At 40.5% G+C, this 12,629-nt stretch overlaps 1 protein-coding gene across 1 annotated transcript in view; it reads left to right on the top strand.

The window, feature by feature from the left end:
• bgnb (biglycan b) overlaps positions 1-2,822 on the top strand; it is a 33,254-nt gene extending 30,432 nt beyond the window's left edge. The window contains exons 7-8 of the mRNA XM_057828328.1: positions 1,085-1,223; positions 1,301-2,822. Of these exons, the coding sequence (XP_057684311.1) occupies positions 1,085-1,223; positions 1,301-1,498 (337 nt within the window). The 3' untranslated portion in view covers positions 1,499-2,822. The remainder of the gene's footprint in view (positions 1-1,084; positions 1,224-1,300) is intronic.
• Positions 2,823-12,629: the final 9,807 nt, after the last annotated feature.

Below are 12,629 nucleotides of genomic sequence, written 5' to 3'. Positions count from 1 at the left end.
AGCAGTGCAGTGCCAGAGGTGGCAAAGCCACCCCAAAACATCAGGGAATCTCCGCCATGTTTGACTGTGGGGACTGTGTTCTTTTCTTTGAAGGGCTCGTTTTTTTCCCTTTAAAATCTATGTTGATGCCTTTTCCCAAAAAGCTCAACTTTTGTCTCATCTGACCAGAGAACATTTTTCCAAAACGTTTTAGGCTTTCTCAGCTAAGTTTTGGCAAACTCCAGCCTGGCTTTTTTATGTCTTTGAGTCTGAAGTGGGGTCTTATATGGGTAGCCTACCATAGAGCCCCTTTTCATTCAGACGCCGACGTATAGTACGGGTTGACAGCTTGAACTTGTTTGGATGTTAGTCAGGTTCTGTATCCACCATCTGAACAATCTTTCGTTGAAATCCCGTCAATTTTTCTTTTCTGTCCACATCTAGGGAGGTTAGCCACAGTGCCATGGGCTTGACACTTATTGATGACACTGCGCACGGTAGACACAGGAACATTCAGGTCTTTGGAGATGGACTTGTAGCCTTAAGATTGCCCATGCTTCCTCACAATTTTGCTTCTCAAGTCCTCAGACAGTTCTTTGGTCTTTTTTCTTTTCTCCATGCTCAATGTGGCACACACAAGGACGCAGGACAGAGGTTGAGTCAACCTTAATCCATTTTAACTGGCTTCAAGTGTGATTTAGTTATTGTCACGACCTGTTATGTGCCACAGGTAAGTAACAGGTGCTGTTAATTAAACAAATTAGAGAAGCATTACATTATTTTTTAAAGGGTGCTAATACTTTGGTCCTGCCATTTTTTTAGTTTTGTGTAAAATGATAATGATTTCATTTTTTTCCCCATTCTCTTTTGCGATTTTTCATTGCAAGCGAAATAAATGAAGATATTACTACCAAAGCATTTGTAATTGCAATCATTTTCTGGGAGAAATTGAGCATTATCTGACAGAATTGCAGGGGTGCCAATACTTTTGGCCAGCAGTGTACAGTAGCTGCAGGAACATTAGCACAAATTATCTACGATTTATCTATTAGGTGAAGCCATAAGGCAATTAACACTTCTATCCCCTGTTTTTTTTTTTCTCCAGGTTGGGTCTTGGATTTAATCATATCCTTAACATCGAGGGTGGAAGTCTTGCCTTTGTACCAAGGCTAAGAGAGCTGCACCTGGACAATAATCGTCTCTCATCTGTTCCCAAAGGTCTCCCAGATATGAAATACTTACAGGTGACTTTACTGTAACCCTCAGCCATGGGGCTCATTTTTGCCAGGATGGGCTACAAATGTGTACTTTTGCTTTCAAGGTGGTGTACCTCCATAATAACAACATTGCCAAGGTGGATTTGAATGCCTTCTGTCCTAAGGGAGCAGGAATGAAGAGAGCTTTCTACCATGGCATCAGTCTCTTTGCCAACCCTGTCAACTACTGGGAGGTTCAGCCAGCAACATTCCGCTGCGTCAGTAACCGACTGGCCGTCCAGTTCGGAAACTACAAAAAGTAGAGGAGAGTATTTGCTCGGAGATGCAGAGTATGAGGGGCAAAGGATGAAGAAGTGAAGGAGACAATTTTAAATTAATAAAACTCTTAATATTCCAGATGATGGAAATGTTTTTTTAACAATATTTCTTTGAGGGGAAAAATTGAATCGAATAGATGCCAACAAAAAACTTGCGGTACAGTTTAAATGTGCTATTTTGTAAAAAATAAATAAATAAATAAAATAAAATAAAATAAAATAAAATCTGAGAGGAATATTTGGCCCCAACAAATAGATTTTAAAAAATCCCTCTTGCATAATGTCGCTATTTTTATGATTATTGAATTCTATTTTTCTTGTCTTGAGGTTACATCTGGGAAAAACTGCAACAGAAAAGCTACATTACAGAATTTTTACATCTAGGAAAACTTCAACATCTAAAAAGAATTTGAGCGTTGTATTTCAGGAGAGTTGCGATAGTCTTATCTTAAAATTCTGTAATTTTTGGTGTTTTGGGTTCAACCTTGGAACTATTTTTCACCATTTTGAAATAAAACACGAGATATATATGTACTATTAGAAAAATAGTAACTACTTCCACTTTAGGTGATTCATTCAATTTTTCATGGTTTGGGGATCACTTCACGGTTTAGCCTCTTCCCAGCAGTAAACATGTTTTATATATGATCTGAATGAACTTTCATCCTTTTTGTTTCAAGACTCTCTCTTGTGCCTTTCATTCATATTTCGCTGTCCGTATAGATAGTCCTTGAGAGGGCACTGAAGTAGGGAGCATGCCCCATTTAGGGCAACACACTCACCAGCTTTGCTTACGGAACATAAAAGTATTGTGTACACATAGCGCTGCATACTAAAGTAGTGTCGATGCATTGTTTTGCACAGTTTTTGCTCACTCTCTCTCTGCCTGGTAATGCAAAACCTGTCTCCACTCTGTAATCTGACAAGCTATGGCTGCATGTGAATAAAGACATTTCTAAATGTTGCATAAAGCCAGAGAGCAAGCTCTGGGTCTAATATCATATTGAACAAATATTCAACAAGGGAATGCGGGGATTTTATTAAATGAGTCGAACACATTCTATCATTATTATAATATAACTATTATGAGTTCAATTGTTCGATTGCTAGATTTCATTGGGTCGCTATTGGAGTTCTGACATACTTGAACACAGAATGTGTCATCATTTTAAATCCTTATATCATGTTAAATGGTGCTATTTGTACATGTTTCTCTCAGTGTAAACCTTCACAGAATATTACCAACAACACAAAATATAAATAAATTATGTCAAAGATGTCTATGTGCCATTTTGCAGGAACATGTTTATCAATTGAAGTCAACATATATCCAACCTGTAAATTAATTTTCAGGAGAAGGGTAAGGCACATATCAACAAACAACTTTTTACAGTCACACCTACGGAGAATGCTGGACTGACCTCCCTACCGTGCATGTTTTTGGGAAATGGGTTATCTGGAGAACATGCAAACACAACACAGGAAAGCAGGAGCCCAGGATTTAACTTCTCATCTCAGACCATACGCTGGGATTAAAGTGCCTGTGATAGCATAAAAATATTATAAATAGCATTATTATGTGAATTAGAATAATATTTTGAGATGATTTGACTATATACAACAGTTTGGCAAAGCGCAGATGACAAGAAATTCTTTTAATCTGCAGTTTAGCCCCGCCTGTCATTATAGCGCTCTGCATCTCATCAGCTGGATGATGACGTTGACAGGTTCACAATTTCATTTGATTTAGAATTCAGGCCATTGAGGGGGAAGATTCAGAACGAGGAAAATATGACAGAGAGCAGCAAAATGTCATGATTGTGACCATTGTGAATGGTATGGTCATGACAAATCATGACCATACATGACATCATGACAGTCTTTTGCTAAATGGAATATGAAATATTAAAAATGCATTTATTCAGTACGACAGGGCAAAATTATTGCATAATGGTCAAAACTGCCGACTTCTCCCTCTCACGAACGATATTTTATGCCACCGGGGTTCGTCCGGCTTTTGTCATTTCCCTGCCCCGATTTCGCAGATGGAGGAAAGAGCGTAAACAAAACAGGAGGCGTGACAGCTCGGCGGCATGCTAACCTGAACCGAGCAGCTTTTCTAAGTCTTATTTTTGCTTTTCCAAAACAAAAAATCACACAAAACTACCCCGACTCATATCACACATGGTGGTGGGGTTGATTGTCTTCACCGATTGGCCAGCCCCCGGCAGTGAGCAAGTTTCGGGTCATCGTTCTGCTGCGGCCATGGCGGGCTGGCAGTGCTTGTTGCTGGGAATGAACGCCGAAAATAGCCCATTCTCTGTGGACAAACCGGCCGACGTCGGAGTGGGGAGCTGCTCGTGGCCAAGGCGAGGATAGTGGTCTATTGTTGGCCACACTGAGAGGACCGAGGGGGTGGAAGTGACCATGGTGTGTGACAAGCCGCCGGTCGTCGGCTGAGTGGCCTTCTCGGTGGACAAGGAGCATTGTCACCCACAAAATGCAAGCCACCTCATTATTAAAACATGTGCCATGATCCCAGTATTTGACATAATACAAAACACGTAGTTTACTCACTTCCTCGTCGGTACAATGGTCCCACAGATGTCGGACTTGCTTTGGCCATTCTCTGCGGTAAACGGGAACTTTTTGAAACTCAAAAAAGCTCATACGCCTCTCCCTGGTGCAGCAACAAAAGCCTGCAGCACATTGGGCTTGCATGATGAGAAAAATAAACTAATTAATCGGCAAAATCAGCTGACTCCGCAGTACATCTGCATGCTATATAGCAATGGCTGTATTGTGAGATGGTGACCCAGCTGACGTCACATTTTGCATTCTTCCTCAATCCAGGAAGTCACTCATCTTCATGGCGCGGGATTAAAAAAATTGAATAAATAATTCGATCGCTTCCACAAACATCCAAGCGGTCCATTTTATTAGGACCATAAGCATAGAGGGAGGTCCGGGGGCATACCCCCCTCTTCCTGGCGGCCGAAAATGTCATTGCATGTAATTTACTTTCCTATATATACATTTAAATTTAAGAATTTGCCGTTAAAATGTCTATAAAGGTGTAAAGCGCTAAAACAAACAACAAAAATGAATTAAATGAACGAAAAAAAATATTTTTACAATGGGTCAAAATTATTTTTCGAACACATCATGTTACTAGCACCTTAGAGATGGCCATTTGCTTTGCTTAGCCAAAACCACCAGAGGAGATTCTTGCTGGAATATTCAGTCAAAAATGATGCTGCGTCTACTCCACTAGGTAAGACGCACGCACGCACGCACGCACCCCCCCCCCCCCCCCCCCCCACACACACACACACCCTCACACACGCAGCTGGGATGCTAGTATTTACGAGCCTGGGCTAAGTTACTATCCGAGCATATATCTTGTAAGTTAATTTTATTGCTGACAATGTGGTTCGGGGTCATCAACTTGTTTTGCCCCACCGCCACAAAAGTCAAACTCTGCCTATGTCTCAGACCTTGAGTTGAACGCACTAGCCAGTCATCCAACCTGCCAAAAATAAAATTAAACATCAGTGACAGTTACCACTGCCATTTTCCAAATAGTGTTTAACCTTTAACGGCCTTCTTTTGTCTGTTTTCCGGCCATTTTGGGGATACTTTTTCATTTCTCTATATACAGGGTGATCCCCAAAAGAACAGACCCCACATTCGGATATGCATCATTTATTGATTTGGGTTTTTCTTGTCGTAATAAAAAGAGACTGTAGCCATAACGACTGTATTTTATGATTTTTTTCCCCTGAACATCATATACAGTGCCTTGCAAAAGTATTCGGCCCCCTTGAATCTTGCAACCTTTCGCCACATTTCAGGCTTCAAACATAAAGATATGAAATTTAATTTTTTTGTCAAGAATCAACAACAAGTGGGACACAATCGTGAAGTGGAACAACATTTATTGGATAATTTAAACTTTTTTAACAAATAAAAAACAGAAAAGTGGGGCGTGCAATATTATTCGGCCCCTTTACTTTCAGTGCAGCAAACTCACTCCAGAAGTTCAGTGAGGATCTCTGAATGATCCACTGTTGTCCTAAATGACCGATGATGATAAATAGAATCCACCTGTGTGTAATCAAGTCTCCGTATAAATGCACCTGCTCTGTGATAGTCTCAGGGTTCTGTTTAAAGTGCAGAGAGCATTATGAAAACCAAGGAACACACCAGGCAGGTCCGAGATACTGTTGTGGAGAAGTTTAAAGCCGGATTTGGATACAAAAAGATTTCCCAAGCTTTAAACATCTCAAGGAGCACTGTGCAAGCCATCATATTGAAATGGAAGGAACATCAGACCACTGCAAATCTACCAAGACCCGGCCGTCCTTCCAAACTTTCTTCTCAAACAAGGAGAAAACTGATCAGAGATGCAGCCAAGAGGCCCATGATCACTCTGGATGAACTGCAGAGATCTACAGCTGAGGTGGGAGAGTCTGTCCATAGGACAACAATCAGTCGTACACTGCACAAATCTGGCCTTTATGGAAGAGTGGCAAGAAGAAAGCCATTTCTCAAAGATATCCATAAAAAGTCTCGTTTAAAGTTTGCCACAAGCCACCTGGGAGACACACCAAACATGTGGAAGAAGGTGCTCTGGTCAGATGAAACCAAAATTGAACTTTTGGCCACAATGCAAAACGATATGTTTGGCGTAAAAGCAACACAGCTCATCAGCCTGAACACACCATCCCCACTGTCAAATATGGTGGTGGCAGCATCATGGTTTGGGCCTGCTTTTCTTCAGCAGGGACTGGGAAGATGGTTAAAATTGACGGGAAGATGGATGCAGCCAAATACAGGAACATTCTGAAAGAAAACCTGTTGGTATCTGCACAAGACCTGAGACTGGGACGGAGATTTATCTTCCAACAGGACAAAGATCCAAAACATAAAGCCAAATCTACAATGGAATGGTTCAAAAATAAACGTATCCAGGTGTTAGAATGGCCAAGTCAAAGTCCAGACCTGAATCCAATCGAGAATCTGTGGAAAGAGCTGAAGACTGCTGTTCACAAACACTCTCCATCCAACCTCACTGAGCTCGAGCTGTTTTGAAAGGAAGAATGGGCAAGAATGTCAGTCTCTCGATGTGCAAAACTGATAGAAACATACCCCAAGCGACTTGCAGCTGTAATTGGAGCAAAAGGTGGCGCTACAACGTATTAACGCAAGGGGGCTGAATAATATTGCACGCCCCACTTTTCAGTTTTTTATTTGTTAAAAATGTTTAAATTATCCAATAAATTTTGTTCCACTTCACGATTGTGTCCCACTTGTTGATTCTTGACAAAAAATTAAAATTTTATATCTTTATGTTTGAAGCCTGAAATGTGGCGAAAGGTTGCAAGGTTCAAGGGGGCCGAATACTTTTGCAAGGCACTGTAATAAATTAACTAGTTTTAGCTACTGTCTCTTTATAGGCAAGTTTCCTGAGCGAAATATGGGCGGCGCCATCTTGGAAAATGTCTGCTTCAAACTTCTGGTTTAGAATGAACAACATGAATTGCGGGTGAAGTAAGCAGTGTGTTGACAGTTAAAACTTCAAAATCAAGCCAGAAGAACCCACGTAATCTCCAAAAAGTGGATTCAGCATGACGTAGATGAGACGTGGATGATAATGTATGATTGTTCTTATCATTTAGTTGATCATTCGTGGACAAAGTTATAACAACCTGTCAGCCTGTGTTGACGTGAGGTAAAGATTGATACGCCGGCCACTTGAGTGACCAAAATTTTGCGCATGCAGAAGCCCTGACGCGGATTTTGCTTTTACAAGGAAATACTACAAAGTATGTACATATAAAAAAAATATATAGTATGTCATTTTTTTTTTATTACAGATATTGATCACAATAAAACATTTGGACAACATGATTCCATTTCTTGTTTTATTTAAAACGATTGGTGCATGTGCAAAACAGGTCAATAAATCACAATGTATTAAATTTATTGGGAAAAAAAAGCATACGAGAATGTGATATCAGACAGCAGAGCTCCGGAGCCCTGCCAAACTTTCACCCGACATCATGGCCTCCAGACGGCTTTCTCCCGCTGTCCTCAGTAATTCCAGCTCCAATAGTGTATCTTAAAGTTACTGTAGTTAAAAAGCTCATAGTTGGATCTCGGAATCGAGCTGACGGTCCGCCGCAAGGCGAGCCACTTCCTCCAGCCCCAGCCTCTCGGTTGCCATCGAGTAGAAAGACGTAGTCTTGATATACAGTATGTCCATCAACGTACAGTAAGTGTTGCTGTGAGGCACCTCAACTTATCTTTCCTTGCCTAAAAGCGTTTTCCACCTGTAAACAAATGAACAAAAACTTGTAACACTTGCATTTATTTGTTGACATAATTGTGCCATCCGAACGTACTGATTAGTGACAGGCTTGCAGCAGATAGCATGTGTTTCAGCCACAGTAGTTGTAGTAAATAATATTAAACATCATCATAATTACAATTATCATCAGAATAACAATATCAAAGGCAAATAGTTTTTTCATGTGCAAGATTTTAGCTTCAGTATTTTATGAGCACCGGACACATGACAATGCAGGGATAGGAAGAACATACCTTCCATAACACAGCGGCTACAAAAATACTTTATTGTGGCACAAACTTGGTTCCACATCTGCCTTAATGACCATGTTGTCCTCCCCTGTCGTGATGATGGCAGATGGATGCTGTATTTCCAAAATGTCTTTTTTAAAGGGATTTTGTTGAGTAATGTTACTCCAGCTCCACTGTTGTTTTGGATGGAGAAATTCTAAAACGGAAATTGCTAGCAGACATGTGGAAGTAAAGCAGAAGTACCTTGGAAACTTGTCTATAGTCCGGGAAAAAAAACTATCCAGATTTGGGGCCTGTTTTGGGTCACCTAGTAAAGGGTTAGGCATTTAAAAATGTTCATCATGGCCTGAATATCTTGCTTGGTATACTTTTTTTCTCACAGCACAACGTCAGCTATATGAACTATTATTGTTACACCATAGCACTACATACAGCCGTGAAAGTGGTTAGAATTTCTTGCCGGAACTCCCTGTCGTGAAGGTTGCCATGGAGCCAGAAATTTTATTTATTTTTTATTTATTTATTTATTTTGTGTGTGTGTGTGTGTGTTGGGGGCGGGGGGCTACTGAAATGCAAATTTATTTTGCAATTTATTTTTACTTATTTTAATAATAAAGATACAAGTAACATACATTTAGAAAAATAAGTACAAATGACTTATATTATGCAGAGTGAAATTGAATATAGTTTGAAGATCGCGCATTGACTTTTTTTAAATCATAAGAAAATGAATAAGTAGCCTAACATAAATGAACAAATATATACATCCAAAGTACACATTGACAGCTAAGCTAAGATGTTCTGAACCTCCCCATCAGAGCAAATAAAACTAAAACTAAATATGATAAATAAGCCTCCTTGTCTCTTTCCTTGCTCTTAAAGATTTGATCCATTTTCTGTTGCCTTTTTTTTTTTTTTTTTTTTCCTGTTTCAGAAAACATGCACATTTGAACCAATCAGAGCTAACTATCTGTTAGGGCTCCTTGATTGCAGGCTGGAGACCAGACGGGGGGGAAGCAACAACAGCTGCGAGCCATTAACATCAGCCGCCTACAAAAGCCTGATCGTCGTTGTCACCAGTGATGGCAAACTGAAGCATCATGAAGCAATGAGGCTTTCCATCAAACTGGTTCGCTCCTGGGCCGAAGCATCATGAGGCTTCATTTGTTCTATTGCGCCATCATGTGGAAAATAAAGGTCATGGCAGGCAGAGTGATTAAAATGATACCATGGATTTGATGGGGTCAAAAGGGCAGGGAGTTCTGGTGTGAATGAATGTGCGTGTGTTACTTGAAAGTAGAGCCTAGATCGGGCCTAAAAAATCCAGCCCGACCCGACCCGGCCCGCGTGTATTTAAGCCCGAGCCCGAGCAATTAACTTAACTGGCATGCCCGAGCCCGAAAAAAAGCCGAAATTTTATTTTTTTATTTATGAGGACCCAGAAGGAGAAAATGCGGGGATGCAATGCGTCAGTCAGACCTGGACAGAGCACTGCTTGGAAAATGGTTGTGTTTTGTGTGATAACATTTGTGACGACGCCTATGTGCATAATGATAACAAATTAAAGCCTGTCTTTTGTAACAAATTCTCCCAGTTAAACAAGACTGTAAAATTCATATTCAATACACATTTATATCTTTTATAATGTGTGTCTGTTCTATCAGGTGGATAGTTCATGCTTCATTTCCATGGCAAAATGCAGCAACAGACATATATTTTTCAATTCCTTCGAGTTGCCAGAAAAAAACGCAATTTTTCATAATGTTTAAATAGTCTACATACTTTTATGATCATTATAAATGCATGTACACAACGAAATAATGCTGGATAGGTTTGTTAAATATATTTCTGTGTGGGATATTGTGCTCTCATGGACACACCTCTCTGACGAGGAGAGGAACAGCAGCATATACAAAAGTAAACTAAAATACTTTTAAATGACATTATTTTAATGACTCGGATCAGAACACACAAAAGAACAACCTGCCTTAAGGAACACTGAAACAAAATAAGAACATTTTAAGGAACACCACAAACTTCACGATGTCCACCTTTGCACGAAGAGGTGCGGCCCTTGAAACAAATGATAATAATGATGTTTGACTAATATCATATCCATATCGAAATTCGAAAAGGAAAGGATGCAGAGTTGCAGACTCGCGGAAAGCCCCAGAGCGTTCATGTGCGCAAACAATGCACTGGCTCTCCTGCGGCTCATGACAGCGCCCTTTCTCCGTTTTATACAATTTATTTATTTTATAACAAGTATTCCTTAGTTTAACATCCATATACAATAAATGTACAGTAGCCTATATTTATTTTTTAAAAGTTAGCGAGAGAAGAAGTCCGGCCCGACCCGAACGTAAATGATTGACATTTTGGGCCCGACCCGAGCTCAAGATCTAGGCTCGACTTGAAAGAATGATTGCTTTATTTTAGACATTGACATACAGTATAAACAAGGAACAACACACACCTTTCATTCATTTTTATTGAGGAAAACTAACATTTCCAAAGTTTTTGGCTGTAAACGGTTTCGTTTTTTTAGATAGGATTTCTTTTGAAAATAGTCTTTCGCAAGGGATGGATGAGGCCAGCCAGGGTACAATGCCTCAACATAGATGAAGTGTTCTCTTGGTATACCAAAGTTCTTAAGAACAATGTTTACACTTCACCTTTTGAAAAATCAGCAAGTAGAAGAAAGACATTAAAACGAGGGATACACTGTGTTGTCCCAATAATTTACAATATATATTCAAACTGGTTATTATTATTTGAACCTAGGAGAGAACTGCCCCAAATGATCCCAGACAGGGGATGTTCTCTTCTTTTTCGTTGTGGACGGTGCGTCCATTGCAAAATGAATCCGATTGAATTGAGGTTTAAAGATGTGAGTTGGGTGTGTCAGTGTCACCTGTCAGCTCTTTGTCGTCTCGGTGCGCCATTTTATTTCGAATCACCCGCGAAACCATGTGTTGGCGATGACGTAGGAAGCCCGTCTTGTGAGGCTTCGGACGTAGCAACGTGCCTTCCGAGGCTTCGGGCGTGGCCACAAGCGTGATCAACACATGCCTCGATGCGCGCTTTGCAGATTTTTTTCCCGGTTTACTCGGCACACGCATCGGCGCCTCGGCACAGTAGGGCACATCACTAGTTGTCACTCTTCGCCAGACCAACACTTTCAGCTTTCCCGTCAGTGAAGTCCAACATTCAGGTATTTACCACAACTATTCTTACCCAGCTAATCAGACCTTTTGTTTCATCCCAGGATTCCCCGTGCCTGCTCCCAGAATTGTACCGACGCCTGATTGACCTCCCGTCAACACCTGTCAGCTACAAGCTCAAGTGCACGTGGGCTGTTGCGACCCTCGTGCGCTCATAAATATACTTTTGAAAATCACCACAGCCACTCTCCTGTCTGCTTTGGGGTCCACTTCCCCGCGCACCCTAACACTATCTCTGGTGATCACATGTCAGTATGTCAGCCAGTTGAACGGATAAAGGAGTCCAGGCGTTTTGCTTTGCTGCGTGCATTCGCACATTGATGTGACTCGTCATCGTCAGACTCTGATGACTGCAGCAGCTGGGGAAACCTCCATGCCGTCCGTGGAATAAAATGAATAATAAATATCGGTGGAAACGGATTACGCTACACAAGCACTTGTTGTTTACACTTGTGTATATGTTAGTGATGGGTCCGTGAGACCTCATGAAGCGTGTCGACACAGTGTGAATACAGTGTCATTGAATACTGACACCCGCTGGACATAAAAAATCCCTACAGGCAACCGACCTGACACTGAATTAAAGACTTAGCATGTTAAATCAAATTATTTCAATCTTTGCATTCATATTGCATTATTCCATATCTTTAAATTAAGTAAATATATATTGTGATAATGTAAGTAATAATGAATGGGTGAATGAGGATGCTTGTGGACTTCTTGTTCTGGTGAAATTTTATTCAAAAACATAAGTCAAAAACATTGATCCTTTTTTATTTTTTTATTATTATTTTTTTTAACAAGCAATTTCACCTGTGGACAACACACACTCACATGGAACCAACGATGTCAGCATGCACAAGAATTTCTTAGCCAGTGAAAGAGGTTTGGATAAGATGTCCATTGGCTCCTCCAGTATTGAAGAAAATCTGCATTGCGTGCCATGTTCGGCTCAGCCATGCATTGTTGCACTTTTGCGATTTCACCAACAGTTGCATTGCCTCCTTGACTCCCCACTTTGTCATTTAAGTGCTACCATAGGTCATCAGAAAAAAAATGAAGTGGACAATAAAAAAATTATAGCTTAATTACCGATTTCTAATAAATTACCAAAAAAGCAACTGTGGGAAAGAAAAGGAATGGCTCTATACCTGTGTTTATCTAGGGATTATCAGAAACCTCATTCTCATGCTTGGCTCAATAATGCTTCAGCATTGAGGATGTGGCCACTGTTTGTATATGGCAGGTTGAAAGTACAAATGCGACATTTTACCTGCAAGAAAAGATAA

The sequence above is a fragment of the Corythoichthys intestinalis genome, chromosome 2, assembly GCF_030265065.1.
Source record: "Corythoichthys intestinalis isolate RoL2023-P3 chromosome 2, ASM3026506v1, whole genome shotgun sequence".
In the NCBI taxonomy this organism is placed as follows: domain Eukaryota; kingdom Metazoa; phylum Chordata; class Actinopteri; order Syngnathiformes; family Syngnathidae; genus Corythoichthys; species Corythoichthys intestinalis.
This window is presented reverse-complemented; position numbering and strand designations above follow the sequence as displayed.